The sequence below is a fragment of the Macaca nemestrina genome, chromosome 7 (assembly GCF_043159975.1).
Source record: "Macaca nemestrina isolate mMacNem1 chromosome 7, mMacNem.hap1, whole genome shotgun sequence".
In the NCBI taxonomy this organism is placed as follows: domain Eukaryota; kingdom Metazoa; phylum Chordata; class Mammalia; order Primates; family Cercopithecidae; genus Macaca; species Macaca nemestrina.
In genome coordinates this window covers 62,592,733-62,610,085 of record NC_092131.1, presented here as the reverse complement: position 1 = coordinate 62,610,085, position 17,353 = coordinate 62,592,733, and the positions used below count along the sequence as shown (strand labels likewise).

Genomic DNA, 17,353 nt, shown 5'->3' with positions numbered 1-17,353 from the left:
TTGCAATAAAAGCCCTGTAATTACATTACATGTGGCAACAGAATTAGGAATAACTTTAAGTTTGTAAATTAAACGTGTTGGCTATGTTAACATTTTGAGAAACATGACTCAATTTTTCATGTCTTAGTGGGTGCTGTAATTAACTATGCTACTTTAGTGGTAGCAAATCCAAACTTCGATACATTCTCTGTAGCACAGGATAAATATTGAATAAGACTCAGTTTGAATTGTTGAAGAACATCTTTTATAAATCTACTAAATTTATGTAATATGAATTTAGCAGATGAGCTGTTTTAAAATTATTTTAAAAATTATATTCTCTTCTGCATTGCTTGCTTTTTCTAAAATCATACCTATTTTTAAACTAGGGAAGTTGACAGCAATGTGGTAGGATGTAGAGCTTGTGACTGATCTGTTTTGAATGTTTCATTTCTTAAAAAAAATCACTACTTTTCAAAAACTGTCTTAATGCATGTGATCTCCAGCATTCCTCATACACTGCGAAAAGGAATCTACATGTTTTTCAATATGCAAAAATATTAGACCTGATGTTTCTACATAATGTATTTATTTTAAAATGTAAACATTTATTGTGATGATCCGTCAGTCAGTTGAACCTTCTTGGCAGTATTGCATTGGCAGTTTAAATTAGGGTATCCTGGACCAAAACTGATTTATTAACTTTCTGTAGATTTGCTCACACAGTTGCCCTTTCACATCTATGAGTGGATTTTCCTGTTCACACAAAGGCGAAACTAAGTGGAAAACAAACAATTTCTTTACACAGAAAGTATTACTTAACATGACAACAAACACATACCTATACCAGGGATGGAAAACATGTTATTACACTATTTCGTGCCCACAGTAAGGAATAGTAATTAATAACTCTTTTCCCCTGAACTCAGATTCAAATTTGGAAAATGTTACTGATTTTGAAATTTTGTAAGAAGTTGTTCTGATATATTAAAAAATACGTCTCCACTTTTATTGAGCAAATATAATATTTTTTTTGTTTCAAATGATACTTCATTGGTTATTCTTAATTGATTACTCTAGGCAGCTGCTGCCAATTGATTGGAGCTATAGATATGTTCGAAGCTGTTTATTATCCTGGAGTTACACTGAACATAGAAATGCCCAAATGATTGATCAGAATTTTAATGTAAGAAAAAGTAAACATCTAATGATCACTCTCTAGGTACCAGGTGCTGAGTGTAGTGTTATACGTGTATTAACTCATAATTCTCATAGCATCCCTATGAAATAGGTATTATCATTATTTTTATTTTATAAACAAGGAAACTGAGGCTTAAAAGAGTTAAGTAAACTTGCCCCAAATCATAGAGTTTGTAAATTAATGGTGCTAATATTACCTTCTTTTGATTTAGATTTACCTTAGATTTGATTTGATTTAGATTACCTCCTTTTGACTTATAGCCTGGGTTACTTCTTTTCATTGAATTCCTTAGTGGTGGTCAACATTCTATTTCAGGCTTCCTCCATTCTGTGTCAATGGCACAATTGTGCAGAGCTGCCTTCTTCCCTGGAAGTAGGTGGAGGACCTGTTTTTTTGAGTGTGTAAAGGAAAGAAATGAGCCAAAAAGCACATCTTGAAAAAAATGTGTTATAGCATAGCATTGGGAATTTGGAACATCCTATTGATTTTGAAATCATGTAAGATGTTGTCCTGATATATTAAAAATAATCATCCTTTTAAATTAAGGAAATATAATATTTTCTTGGTTTGAAATTATGCTTTATTGGTTATTATATGAAAAGTAGCTTAATTGGAATTAAACATTACCTTTTAACATGAGTTGAGAATGAAACCAAAACCTTAAATTGCACCCTAAAGTGCAGTTATAGAACTGACAGTGTGTACAGTCCTGGAAAATACTACTTCATAAAGAATAATAGACTTTAATGCTCTGCTTAGGATTTCAATGTCACAATTAAAAATTCTACAGGATAGTTAATTGAATATTTTATGCTTCTAGAAAGGGCCTTGATCCTCAGAATTGCATACTAGTTCTCAAATTCCTTTTATATAATGCTGAATTCCTTTAAGGAATTAAAAATTCATTTATATTTCACATGAGTACATATATAGTTTTACCAGCTTTTTAAATGAGAGAAATATCTAGAATTAATGTGTTAACTTTACATTTTTTGGCTGAGTTAGACTTCTGGAACATAAAATATCCATGCAGATATCATGATTCCCCCATGTAATCCTGCACCCTTTATATGAGCAATTATAATTACTTTTCTAACTCTGATGTTACTGAGTTGTCAGATGAGGTTGGAAAACATTTCATGCCCTGATTTTCCCAATTTTCATGTATTAATAATCTTATTTGGCCTTTTCCCTTTTCTGTTTTGTAAGTTTTGAGCTTTTCAGCCTAGCCTTTATTTTTCTCTTGATGCTAATTTATGAAATTCAGGTACTAGCAGTAAAACTGTAGGGACTTCTAACAGCTGATGAAAATCTCAGCATGATAAGAAAGATAAAATATTCCCTCTTCCTCTATATCTGTAGAAACATGGGCATGATTTTATTTTTGTCATAAAACCACTCTTGGAAAGTTTATTTTTAGCAAAGGAATCTTGTAAGATGCCTGAATTTCACGCATTGTTGCCATGTTCTGGGAAAGTAACCTGTAACCTCTAAAAAATCTGCAATCTTTTGCTCATCTTACATAATAATTTTTTGTTCTGAAAATAATATTTAAATCAACATTCTTTTTTTCTGAAGATAAAAATACTTGGAAGTTGAAAAGCTTAACAGACATTAAGTGAGAAGGGAATTATTGGCAGTTCCTTACCTGTAACATGCAGAGAGGAAAAACACATGTTGAATTTCTTATTTGAATTAAAAGTTTAGGAGCCTAATCTATTTGATTAGAACTGTTTGTTACATTTATGATTATGTCTTACTGAAAAAAAAAAAGGTTGAAAGGCTCTCATGAAATTATTGTGGTGTATGCCACACCTGCAGGGCAGAGAGAAAAGATGTCTGTCATTTGTCTGGTGTCTGTGATTTAGGCATCAATGCCAGATTTTTCTCATTTGAATAACCGAGGCTGTTACTTAATAAAACATGTCAGCCCAGGTCCAGGTGAATGGGAGGCACATAGTTGTGGCCACTGAGGCAAGAGCGGGCACAAGTCAGGACTCCAGTAGGGCTGTTGCTTCATTGCTGGCCCAGTGGGCTTTGCATTTGCCACAAGCTTAAGTGGAGTTGGACAATTGGGCAATTGGAGGAGTACGGATATTCTCCTTTGGAGTTATTTTCCTCCTTTTCTTTTTTTATTTTTTTTCTCCAGCACTAGCTCTCCTCCCTTTCCAGTGTAAAATAACTTTGTATGATCTGACATTGACCAGAAGTAGGAAACTTTTGAGGAATTAGGAATGTTCCATTCTTCTCTTGAGAGTCTTCCTTGCATTTTGATTTACTGCCTCCCTTTCCACTTTCCTGTAAGCCACTGGGTGAGCATAAGTTAAAGCATAAAAACCAGACTCCTCTGGACCACTGAGGACCTTCCCCAAAGGAGAGATTGATAACTAATTTTGCGTTTATTGTCTCTCATTTCCCTTCCTGCAAAAATCCTGGAAAAATCCAGGAAGGGAAATGAGTGGTTGTTTTTGAGACTTTCAGTTAATAAGGTATAGATAGATAGATTTTGCTTTACCTAAGCCTGGTGAGAGTAACTGTAAATTGAGCTTTCCAAATAAGAAAAGTTTTAATGCACGTTATTATGGCATGTGCTTTTCTAGAACTTCTAGGCAATTTTCAATATGCATAAATCTCAGTCTTGGTTCACTTATGGTAACATTATGTTATTGGATGATGGATTGAGGTCAGAAAGAAAGAACAGTATCTCAGACCATTAGGTTGTGCCTTTTCACACCAACTTAGGTTGTCATTTTAAATTTTTTTTATGAGGAATACTATCAATATGAACCAGACACTACAGTTGTTGAAGTCCTTCTTGCATCTGAAATGCATTACTGGGCCACCTGAGATGAGAAATATGAGATTGTAGATTAAGACAGTTATGTGGTGTTTCTAACTTTTTAACAATGAATATTGATGGATACACAGTTAACCTTATTTGCGAAACATCACTTGGTCATAATCATAGAATTTAAAAATGACTCATGTTAGTTTTGAATGAAGCCAATGTGAAACCCAATATATACAATTTCAACTTTATGCATTAGAATAAATATTCACTTTACATTTTGAATGATTAAAATAGAAGGTTTGTTTGGAATGCAGAATTAAAACTGTTTTCAAATATGAGTACTTCTATCTCTTGAAGATTAAATGGTATTATAAGATAAATAATCACTAATATGATAAAAAATCAATATGGTAAAAAAAGATAAAGTTTATATGAATTGCAGTGACAATTAATATCCCACTCTGATGTTTCTCTGATATCTTTTCTTTTAGATCCTGATTCTTTTTTTTTTTTCTTTTTTCTTTTGAGAAGGTGTTTCGCTCTTGTTGCCTAGGCTGGAGTGCAATGGCACGATCTTGGCTTACTGAAACCTCCGCTTCCCAGGTTCAAGCGATTCTCCTGCCTCAGGCTCCCAAGTAGCTGGGATTATAGGCTTTTGCCACCACGCCTGGCTAATTTTGTATTTTTAATAGAGACGAGGTTTCACCATGTTGGTCAGGCTGGTCTCAAATTCCTGGTCTCAAGTGATCTGCCCACCTCAGCTTTCCAAAGTGCTGGGATTTACAGGCATGAGCCACCGTCCCCCACCAATCCTGACTCTTTTGAATCTGGGTTTTGATTATATAATATGTGCACATGCATGCATGCATGTGTGTTGTATGTAGTCTCATTATGTTATTCTTTCGAATTTGTTTTTGTTACTAAATCCTATCACGAGTTATAATTACAAAAAAAAAAAAAAACCCAAACAATAGTATCAAACCCAGCCGAACACAAATCAAAGCAAAAGAAGAAAAACACCCATTCTTCCAAAAGATCACACCCATAGGGTTACTGAACATAATTTTAAAATCCTTTGGAGATGTTACCTATTTTTTGGGGGGAGGACGTTTTATTAATACTCAAATCAGTCTCCCTGAGCACTTGAGGATCAGTTTTTAAGGTGAGTGGGGGGGCGGGGGACAGTGAGTCGGGTGTGCTGAATGGTTGGGTCAGAGATGAAATCATAAGGACTCTCAGCTTTCCTCTTGTGGTGAATCGGTTCCTTGGTGGGGGCCACAAGATCTGATGAGTCAGTTTATTGATCTGGCTGGTGCCAGCTGATCCATAAAGTGCAGGACCTGCAGAATATCTCAGGCACTAATCTTAGGTCTTATAATAGTGATGTTATCCCCAGGAGCAATTTGGGGAGAGTCAGAATCTTGTAGCCTCCAACTTCATGACTCCTAAACCATAATTTCTAATCATCTGCTTAATTCATTAATCTTACAAAGGCAGCCTAGTCCCCAGGCAAGAAGGGGGCTTCTTTTGGGGGAAGGGGCTGTTGTCCTCTTTGTTTTAAACTATAAACTACAAACTAAGTTCCTCCCTAAGTTAGTTCAGTCTATGCCTAGGAATGAACAAGGACAGCTTGGAGGTCAGAAGCAAGATGGATTTGGTTAGGTCAGGTCTCTTTCACTGTCTCAGTTATAATTTTGCAGGGGCAATTTCAATCCCTCCCTTTGGGTTTTGTAATGCCTTAATCTTAAGGTGTGGGCTAATTAAGATGGAAAAAGGAGGAAGGCCACTCTAACTTCTTCCTGCTTACCAGGGCATAGTGGGGTAGGTGTTGACCTCTAGGTAAGAGGAGTGGAACCGCTTTGCAGTTGTCTTGCGTATACTCCAGCAGGCTGGGCTGGGGTTCCAAGGCTTGCATGGCAAAGGTGTTAGTATTCTCATTTATAGTTTAAGTACACCTTTTAAGCAAACAGCATACTATAAGGTCAATAATGAGTTCTAAAATAAGGAGTGCAGTTTCCAGTTTTAAAAGTAAAGATTTGAAAGCATTAGTTTGGGGACTTGTAGCCCACAAATAATTTAAGATTTAGTCCAAAGTGCAGGAAAAAAACTCAGGAACAACTAACAGTTGTACTATAGTTTTTTTTTTTGAAGCATAATTTTTCTCTCTCCAGTACCCATATTTATTTATTTATTTATTTATTTATTTATTTATTTATTTTTTGAGACGGAGTCTCGCTCTGTCGCCCGGGCTGGAGTGCAGTGGCCTGATCTCAGCTCACTGCAAGCTCCGCCTCCCGGGTTTACGCCATTCTCCTGCCTCAGCCTCCCAAGTAACTGGGACTACAGGCGCCCGCCATCTCGCCCGGCTAGTTTTTTGTATTTTTTTTTAGTAGAGACGGGGTTTCACCGTGTTCGCCAGGATGGTCTGGATCGCCTGACCTCGTGATCCACCCGTCTCGGCCTCCCAAAGTGCTGGGATTACAGGCTTGAGCCACCGCGCCCGGCCCCATTTTTATTAAAAATAAATCATAGTAAGTCAAATTTACTTGCAAAATAAATTTTAGTCTTATTGTGCTCTGGCTGATTATTTACATAAAGTGCAGTGGGAATAATTATTTGCCATATAGGCTCTTTTAATTTTGGCTTTGCTGAAACTTTGTTCTATAAGGAATCTCAGATTGTACTTTTTAAAGCCTTGAAGTCCAGCCATGGATTTATCTCTTTCACTTTGCCTGAATTTTCCTCCATTCAAGGTCCTAAGATAACTTGGGGCTCCTGGCTTGTCAGAAAGTTACATGCTTTACTTACCATGGGTCAGGAGTCCTCTACAGGGAATGCAGAGACAAGGTATGAGGCCAGCTTTCCTGAGGGTCTTTTATTGGCTCTATAAGTCAAATTTGATTCCTTAAAGCAGTCTGTTGAAATCTGAAAGCATGCCATTCCAATCCAAATCCTGGTAAAATGACCACTTTCTCTAATTGTGTTCTGTTATAAAAGAAAACAGATTCTCAATGCACTCATCCAAATAACTATACTGCCATAAGTTGAGAGTACTCACACACAGTTCTGGAGAAATCAGGTAGAGAGAAAGCAATGTGCTTCAAATTTTGCTCACAGGAGTTACATTTTACTCAACTGCTAAAAGTTGTAGTAGCTCAAAAGGACAAAAGTTTCTTGACTCTTAAAAACAAAAGAATTAGCCATGTATAATACATTAGCTCCTTACGAGAGTCCTAGAAGTTTGTTTTTTTCTTCTCTTCCAATAGCATAATTTCTAAAGTTATCAGAGACCTGCATTTATGGGTACTGTCAGAGTCCTATATCTGATTATAAATTGCCTTTTGAAAAGGATCAAAGCAAGACAACAATTGTCTGTGGATGGCAAAAGTCTTAGGATAGCTACTATTAAAGCCACAACTGACTAGAAATTTTGGCTACTTCTGTGGCATGCAACAATTTTACATAACAATTATAATTATTAATAATGTATACTAAGTCATGTCACAATTATAGGAGTTTCCCATAATTCTGGAACATATACCAATAACACATATTGTACAAATACAGCCTAAAGAAAGCCAAACACCATTTCATATTTGACAGTGCTTCCCATATGATTTTTATACCAAATATGCCATTTTTGGACTTTAGGGGACCTAATATCTAAAAGGTCAATTTCGGTCAGAAGGAGACATAATTTATAATTTGATTTTGGAAAGTCTGTCAAATATCAAAGTGTAAAACACTGGCTATCACAAAATAAGATCACAGATTATTCATTTAGCCAAACTGGTGACTCAAAACAATTTTTTTTTAATGGCAAAACCCACGTTCACTGATAGAGGAGAGAATCAGCTTTCTAAACAACAAGACCCAATAAAGACAGCATTAGGTCACCTGAATCTGTCTCTTTTGTCTGCCTTCTTCCTTTTTTCCTGCCATTTACCCAGGAGGACAAACGAAAACCTTTCATTATCTTTTAATATTACAGGAAAATCTTGTTCAAAAGAGAAAGCCAAATTTCACCTTTGCATTAGTGTACTATTAATGTTAAAGCCAATTCTTAATAAAGCCTTGTAAACAAATTTATATAATCTTAATTAGCTTAACCATAAGATAAAATTCTCATAAACTTTTTATAACCCCTTAAATTTTTTTGTTAAAGAGCAGAACAATGCTCTAAGAAGGCTCTGTTATACTTTTATTACAATGTTCAATTTATGGGATGTTAGCTATTATTAAATCAGGGACAGGGATGATTCAGAGTTGTTTTTTCTGTGATACTATGTGGATATGAGAGGTCCCAATTAGAAACTTTTAGTTCTGAGACAGATTTATAGGCTGATGTTATGGGGAAGAAAGCAAGACAGTGATAAAAAATAGAGCATCAAGACAAGATAAAAAGAGCAGTTATTTCCCATTTCCCAGTGGACTGGACCACAGGATCTCTGAAGCTCTACCACTGTCACTCTTTTTGTGGTGGTTGTGGCAGGCACTACCTTGCACATTTGCGCTCTCTCTCTCTCTCTCTATATATATATATATAAAATACAGTGATATATGTATAATATAATAGACACATTTAAATAAATGCTAACTTCATCAAAGTCTTCCCTTTTTAATAGTTTAAAATCTTTTCTATCATTTTCTTAGATATAGGAGATCCGGAAAGATTGAGTTGCTGGGGAAGCTATTTTTTTTTTTTCACATTGACACAGATTTTCCCACTAAACACACCCATGTAAATGAGCAAACGTCCTAGGACTACTCTTACTTGGGTTCGTTGGTTACCTTGTAGTTATATTTTACACATAGAATAAACATGACAGTATTTCCTGATTTTGACCCTGCATTTTGAAATTTATGTCTAATTAATTGTTAGGTTCAGATAGAAAAATTAGTTTTGCCATGAGAGGATGGGCACAGTTGGAGTATTTGCTCAGTTCTGGACAGTCAGTGCCACTGCTTTTGATGGCTGTGAGCCATAGTAATTAGTGGTAGCAGAGAGCTGTGACAAGAGCAGATATTTATGATACCTATGTGGCCTTGTATAGAATTACAATTATAGGTAAGGTCAAAAGGGGTTGGGATTATATGCCACCCTCCAGGTTTTTAAAATTTGTTTTCAGAGTTTCAACTCATCCCGTTTGAAGAAGTCCCAATCATCTTGGGTCAGTAGAGGGGCAGTGTGGTATATGGAAGAAACAGATGGACTCTGAGTCTTGGCTTTGTTTTTAGCTTTCTGAGCCTCAATTCTTTACTTGAAAAATGAGGATAAGTAATATTGTTTACTGCATCACAATGTAATCTGAATTAAATGTTATAATGTATATTTAAGTGCTTTTGTAAAATTGCTAAGAGCTATAAAAATGGCACTAAATAAGTACTTCTACGCAGCCTCCCCTCCTTCATGCATTTATTTCTCCTATTTGTGTCAGCTCTAAGTAGTATAATGACCATATTTGGGGATAAAGAACTAGACTAAAGTGAAAGGAATTTATTTTGCTCTGTGGGAATTTGTGTACGCTTTCCTTAGCCTTTCTATTTCTTTTAGATTGAGAGTTTGTGCAGATGAGAAAAAAATTATTTTCTTAGAAAGATGTTACTTAAATAACTTTATACACAAAGTGTAGCAAACAACTGATGTTATAAATTTGTTAGTTTAGCATATATAACGTATAACATGTAATGCACATCATCTAAAGGAGGGAAGAAAAAGAAATGATAAAATAATGAGCATTTATGGTGATGAAGGCAATTTGCTTCACCTGCTCCTGGATTAATATTCAAGGCTGTTTGGCACCAGTTGGGCTGACCTTTCTATGGTGCATAAGGAAGAAACAGCAGGGTAAGAATGAGCAAGGAAGCCATTTCACACATACACTGGTCTGTCTGCCTTAGTCAGCTGTCCTAATGGCCACCCAGTTGTAGGCCTTTATCCAGTGCTTACAGGCGGCTTATCATAACTTGCAGCTTGTTTCTTTAGGGCATTCTTTCCCACACCCTACAAGGTAATGGGCTATGCTGCATGTGTTCTATCTGATAAAGTCTCCTTAACAAACTTAATTATTACGGACAGGTCCAGTAATGCTCATATTAACTTGTATTCTATTCTATGTATTCTATTCACACTTATGTATTCTATATAAAGACATATAACTTTTACACCCTTATATATCTAGACACATGAATTATTCAGCACTCAGAGGCATATGCCTTTATTTACAGATGTGGAGAAATAACAGCCATTACATTGTAAATGGTCAAGGAGAGTGAACCCAAAATGTAAGTGTGAAGTTTTCTTCAGATCCTTCCACGAGAGGAAGCAAGTCCTGCTATCCTATTAATAATTAACACTGTCCTGACATTAATTATACGGATGTCAGACAAATCAGATGACTTATCTTCTCGTCTCTTTTACTGAAAATAATGTTAATAGAGCTTTGTATGGCTGAGTGTCAATATGGTGAATTTCCTTTGTTGATCTCTTCCCTGTTAACAGCTTAGACTAGTGTTTTTCAAACATTTTGACTTGTGACCCTTAGTAAGGATGCATTTTGTGTCATGACTCAACATATGTGTACCTATATACAAATATATCACATAATTAAAATAATTAATATCACGATCCACTAAACAGTTGCAAAGCATAGCTTGAAAACATTTTGCTATTTGAAACCCAGTTAGCTGAGTTCTGGAGATTCATTTTCTAAGGATCGATTACAACTACTTCAGAAAACAAGGCTAATGTGGGAATGGTGAAGACTGATTTCTCTTTTTTTTTTCTGGAGATGGAGTCTCACTTTGTTGCCCAGGCTGGAATGCAGTGGCACAATCTTGGCTCACTGCAACCTCTGCCTCCCAAGTTCAAGCAAAAATCCTGCCTCAGCCTCCCAAGTAGCTGGGACTACAGGTGAACGCCACCACGCCCGTCTCATTTTTTGTATTTTACTAGAGATGAGGTTTCACTGTGTTGCCCAGGCTGGTCTCGAACTCCTGACTTCAAGTGATATTCCCACCTCGGTCCCCCAAAGTGCTAGGATTACAGGCATGAGCCACAGTGCCCACCTTGATTTCTTTCACTATATATACTTTTAAGATTTCTGAAGCTTGTCTTCTGGGATGAAGGAGTGTCACTGTGGCCTATTTGAAATATCAAAGAATAAAATAAAACATTGATACGCTTAGAAACTTTTTAGGACAAAGATAGCAAGCTTTCCTGACAAAACGCCTTTTCCTCCTTCCTCTCCTCCTCTTTCCTTGTTAAATGGATATAGATGTATATTAAGACAGGGGAGGAATGGATGAAAACTTATAAAGTTATTGTAATATGGAGACTTAGAAGATCTTCATAAAAGCTTCTTTCTATGTCAGGGTGAGATCCTCTTTGATCTCTGTAATGTAAATGAAGTAGGATATGTCACCAATAAAATCTTAGAATCTGCCAGTCAAATTATCTCTGACTTAATTTATGTTACTCCAGGACCTTAGGAGCTGTTGCTACTGGGGAGTGTTGTGTGGAGCCGGAGAGCTGAATTCTTGTAGCCTCTATAAGGTCAGTGATTTGCCTGTTCTATCCCTAAACTGCTATGGCATTTACTGTTTATTACAGACAATATAGTTCTTTGCTATATGCTGCTTTCTGATGATAAAGTCAATTATTTCTTGCATGTGAATTGTGTCTCTTCTAGTGAATTTCTTGAGAACATCTTTTATTTAGTTTTTGTATCCTTTGCATAGCTCTAGTTAACTATTCAACTCCTCCCAAACACCTATTATTTTATTTAGTGGAAGAGAAGGAAGAATATTACATCCTTCTGTTCCATATTTAGACCAATCAACTCACTTCAAGTATTGTATAGCCTCCTTCTAGATTGAACAGAGGCAGAAATGTCAATTACATTAAGTTTACTTTCAACACTCCTTAATTATTAAATTTATTCAAGTAATTCATTCCACATATAATTAGTGAGATTTCTTACGTGTTAGACACTACGCAAGGAACATAATTATGAGCAAAATATTGTGGATCTTCCTTCCTTCCTTCCTTCCTTCCTTCCTTCCTTCCTTCCTTCCTTCCTTCCTTCCTTCCCTCCTTCCCTCCATCCCTCCCATCTATCTCTTTCTTTCCTTCTTTCTTTCTTTCCCTTCCTTCCTTCCTTCCTTCCTTCCTTCCTTCCTTCCTTCCTTCCTTCCTTCCTTCCTTCCTTCCTTCCTTCTTTCCCTTCCTCCCTCCCTCCCTTCCTCTCTCTCCCTTCCTTCCTTCCTTCCTCCCTCCCTCCCTTCCTCTCTCTCCCTTCCTTCCTTCCTTCCTTCCTTCCTTCTTTCCTTCCTTCCTTCCTTCCTTCCTTCCTTCCTTCCTTCCTTCCTTCCTTCCTTCCTTCCTTCCTTCCTTCCTTCCCTCCCTTCTTTCCCTTCCCTCCCTCCCTTCCTTCCTTCCTTCTTCTTTTTCACTCTGTTACCCAGGCTGGAGTTCAGTGGCACAATCTTGGCTCACTGTAGCCTCCACCTCCCAAGTTCAAGTGATTCTTCTGCTTCAGCCTCCCAAGTAGCTGGGATTACAGGCATGTGCCACCACCCCCAGCTAATTTTTACATTGTTAGTAGAGACAGGGTTTCACCATGTTGGCCAGGCTGATCTCAAACTCCTGTCCTCAAGTGATCTGTCTGCCTCAGCCTCTCAAAGTGTTAGGATTACAGGCGTGAACCACCACACTTGGACATTACAGTATATTCCTACATTTATTTTTTTTACAAACCTAGTATTCTCATGTTTTCCTAAATCTTCACTATTGATTCCTTATATTCTCTTCTAAATCTACCCTCATTCTTTTCTTTACACTGTAGTATAAATAACCAATAATAAATTGAAGTATTATCTCAAGACACATTTATACTTTTTTGAACTAACGAGATTTCTTTAAACTAAAGGAATAAATTTAATCAATAGCCAGAAATAGTGGCCAAGTTTTATTACGCAGTTACCACGTTCCATGCACTTCTTTAAACTGCATGTGGATTAACTAATTTTCACAGTAGCACAATCATGTAGCCACTATTATTATGTTAGCCTTATAGATGAGAAAACGAAAGCACAAATAATTGAAGTAGCTTGCCTAAAGCCACTAGGCCCTTCTATGGTGAAACAAGGATTTGAAACTAGGTAATTTGAATGTGAATTGTGTCTCTTCTAATGAGTTTCTTGAGAATGTCTTTTATTTAGTTTGGCTAAATAAATTTTGGCTTCACTATTCATGCTGTCAAACACAACCTTATGTTACCTATATTACCACTGAGTTATTTCTTTAGAAGATTGATTATTCCAGGTCCATGAAATCATATATTGAGTAAAAACAATTTCAGGTAGGCTCTATTTCCAACTCAAGGCAAGTCCTTTCACTGCATTGAAACCCACAATAGTACTCCTGTCTTTGCTCTATGCCTTCTTCTAGATGGGAGTTGAGACCCTGCTCTTTGTCAGAATTTATTTTTACATACAATTTGATTAAAAGAAAAATGGTTATATTATTCCTAGGGAAGCTTTAGTTGATTGGTGTGCCAATTATTAAGCCATTGTTTTCCAGCTCCAAGTTGACCTTCTATAATTGGTAATGCTGGGTCTGAGACTCTGCCAACTATTTGTTCTTGGCTAGTTTCCTATTAGGATCTGCCGGGAGCAGTAGAGGGAGATCGGAAGGCAGGAGGTGAGAGAAGCGACTGCTCATTTCTGATTGTTTGCTATTACCATCAATGTCGTCCCAGCAATGCAACTTTATCTGGGTATCCAGGATATTATTTTGGGAACAAAATTTAAGGAGGCTGACCTTGCATTTGCAGGAGATGAGCAATTATCTCCTTAAATTTTGTGTCCTAAGTGCCTCACTTGCATCACCCTCTAGTCCCTGTCATAAAAACTACTATTAACAATTTGGTATGTTTCATTATAGTCTTTTGTAAAACACACTTTTTATGTGGTTTTATTCATATTTTTGAACAATTGCATACTTAAAAAGATTTTATTTGTTTAAATTTATTTTGAGACAAGAGTCTCACTTCGTCATCCAAGCTGGAGTGCAGTTGCATGATCATAGTTCAGTGCAACCTTGACCTCTCAGGCTTAAGTTACCCTCCCACTTCAGCCTCCTGAGTATATGGGACCATAGGCATGCACCACCATACTGGCTATTTTTTTTTTTTTTTTTTAAGATGGATCTTTCTATGTTGCCCAGGCTGGTCTTAAACTCCTCGGCTCAAGTGATCCACCTGACTTGGTCTCCTAAAGTGTTGGAATTATAGGCATGAGTACTGTCCTCAGCCTATTTTGATTTTTTAAATTAATACATAATAATTGTATATTTATGGGGTACACATTGATATTGCACTACATGTAATGTGTAGTGATCAGATCAAGTAATTAGCATATCCATCATCTCAAACATTTATCATTTCTTTAAGTTGGGAATGTTTAATATCCTTCTTCTAGCTATTGGAAATTATATAATATATTATTATTAACTAGAGTCATCCTACAGTGATATAGAACACTAGAACCTATTCCTCCTTTCTGGCTGTAATTTTGTGTTCTTTAAGATATCTTTCTTTATCCCTTCCTTACCCCTATTGTTTCCAGCCTCTAGTATCCTCTGTTCTACTTTTTACTTCTATGAATTCAACTTATTTTTAGCTTCCATATATGAATGAGAACATGCGATGTTTAACTTTCTGTTCCTGGCTTATTGCACTTAACACAGTGTCCTCCAGTTCCATCCATGTTGCCACAAATAACAGGATTTTATTCTTTTTTATGGCTGAATAGTATTCCATTGTGTACCAAATTTCCTTTATCCATTCATCTCTTATTGGACACCTAGATTGACTCCATATATTGGCTATTGTGAGTAGTGCTGGGATAAACATGAAGGTGCAGATGTTTTTTCAATGTGCTGATTTCCTTTCCTTTGGATAAATGTCCAGTAGTGAGATTACTGGATTATATGGTAATTCTATTGGTAGTTATATGAGGAACTCCCATACTGTTTTCTGTAGTGGTTCTAATAGTTTCTGTTCCTATGAACAGTATGTAAGAATTCCCTTTTCTCCACATCCTCACTGGCATTTCGTATTTTTTGTCTTTTTGATGATAACCATTTTGGTTGGGTTCAGTGGCTCATGCCTGTAATCCCAGCACTTTGGGAGGCTGAGGCAGGTGGATCACATGAGGTCAGGAGTTCGAGACCAGCCTGACCAACATGGTGAAGCCCCATTTCTACTAAAAATACAAAATTAGCTGGGCATGGTGGCGCAGTCTGTAATCCCAGCTACTTGGGAGGCTGAGATAGGAGAATCACTTGAACTCGGGAGGCGGAGGTTGCAGTGAGCTGAGATTGCACCATTGCACTCCAGCCTGGACAAGAGTGAGACTCTGTCTCAAAAAAAAAAAAAACTAAACTAAACTAAACTGAAATAAAATAAAAGCCATTTTAACTGAGGTAAGGTGATTTCTCATTGTGGATTTGATTTGCATTTCCCTGATGATTACTGATGTTGGGTATTTTGTCATATATTTATTGGCCATTTGTATATCTTCTTTTGAGAGATGTCCATTCAGATCATTTGCCTATTTAAAAAAATGGATTGTTTGGTGTTTTGCTATTGAGATGTTTGAGATCTGTATTAGGCTGCTGCATTGCTATAAATACTTGAGACTGGGTAATTTATAAAGAAAAGAGGTTTAATTGGCTCAAAATTCTGCAGGCTGTATAGGCGTGGTACTGACATTGCTTGCTTCTGGGGAGGCCTCAGGAAGCTTTTACTCATGGCAGAAGGTGAAGTGGGAGCAGGCACATCACATGGTAAAAGCGGGAGCAAGAGAGAGAGAATTGGTGGGGACATGACACACACTTTTAAAAATTTTTTGTTGAGATGGAGTCTCGCTCTGTCACCTAGGCTGGAGTGCAGTGGCATGATCTTGGCTCACTGCAACTTCTGTCTCCTGGATTCAAGCAATTCTCCTGCCTCAGCCTAACGAGTAGCTGAGACTGCAGGAGTGTGCCACCAGGCCCAGCTAATTTTTGTATTTTTAGTAGAGACGGGGTTTTGTCATGTTGGCCAGGCTGGTCTTGAACTCCTGACCTCAAGTGATGTTCCCACCTTGACTTCCCAAAGTGCTAGGATTACAGGCGTGAGCCACCATGCCTGGCTAACACACACTTTTAAACAATGAGATATCATGTGAATTCATTCACTATTGTGAGGACAGCATCAGGAAGATGGTGTTAAACCATTCATGAGACACTTGCCCCAATGATCCAATCACCTCCCACCAGGCCCCACCTCCAACATTGTGGATTACATTTCAACATAAGATTTGGGCAGGGACAAATATCCAAATTGCATCAAGTACCCTGTATATTCTGGATATTAAAATATCCCCTGTCAGATGAGTAGTTGGTAAATATTTTCTTCCATTTTCTGGGTTGTCTTTCCACCCTGTTGATTATTTCTTTTGCTATGCAGTAGCTTTTTAGTTTGATATAATCCCATTTGTTTATTTTTGCTTTTTTCTAAACCTGTGCTTTGAGGTCTTATTTACAAAATCTTTCTCAGACCAATATCCTAAAATGTTTCCCATATGTTTTACTCTAATAGTTTTACAGTTTTAGGTCTTATATTTAGTTTTTTTATTCATTTTGAGTTGATTTTTGTATAGGGTGAGAGGCAGGGTGTAATTTCATTCTTCTGCATATGGATATCCAGTTTCCCCAGCACCATTTATTAAAGAGACTGTCATTTTCCCAGTGAGTGTTATTGGCACCTTTGTCAAAAAACAGTTGGCTGTAGATATGTGGATTAATTTCTAGATTCACTGTTCTGTTCCATTCATATCTGTGTCCGCTTTTATGCTAGTACCATGATTTTTTGGTTACTACAGCTTTAGAGCATATTTTGAAGCTGGTAGTGTGATTCCTCCAGCTTTGTTCCTTTTGCTCAGGATTGCCTTGGCTATTCAGTATCTTTTGTGGTTTTGTTTTATATTAGTAGAGCTACTCTGGCTCACTTTTGGTTTTTATTTGCATGGAATATCTTTTTTCATCCCTTCGCTTTCAGTCTGTATGTCTTTACAGGCGAGGTGAGTTTCTTTGTGCAGCATACAGTTGGGTCTTGTTTTTGAAAAAATATATCCAGCCAGTCTATATTTTTTAAATGGGGAATTTAATCTGGTTACATTCAAGTTTATTATTGATAGGGGAACACTTACTCCTGTCACTTTATTGATTGTTTTCTAGTTGTTTTGTGTATCATTTGTTCCTTACTTTCTCTCTTATTGTTTATTTTGAGGATGGTTTATTGGTGATGAATTACCTTGGTTTTTGCTTGTCTGTG

General features: G+C 36.8%; 1 protein-coding gene across 6 annotated transcripts in view; it reads left to right on the top strand.

The window, feature by feature from the left end:
• LOC105481888 (zinc finger matrin-type protein 1-like) overlaps positions 1–17,353 on the top strand; it is a 414,279-nt gene that overhangs the window by 63,377 nt on the left and 333,549 nt on the right. For all 6 annotated transcript variants that reach the window (XR_011625911.1, XM_071100232.1, XM_071100236.1 and 3 more), the window contains 2 exons: positions 10,200–10,256; positions 11,455–11,526. Coding sequence is in view for 5 of the 6 variants with exons in the window: in XM_071100232.1 (XP_070956333.1) it covers positions 10,200–10,247 (48 nt within the window). In the remaining variant the exon portion in view is untranslated. The remainder of the gene's footprint in view (positions 1–10,199; positions 10,257–11,454; positions 11,527–17,353) is intronic.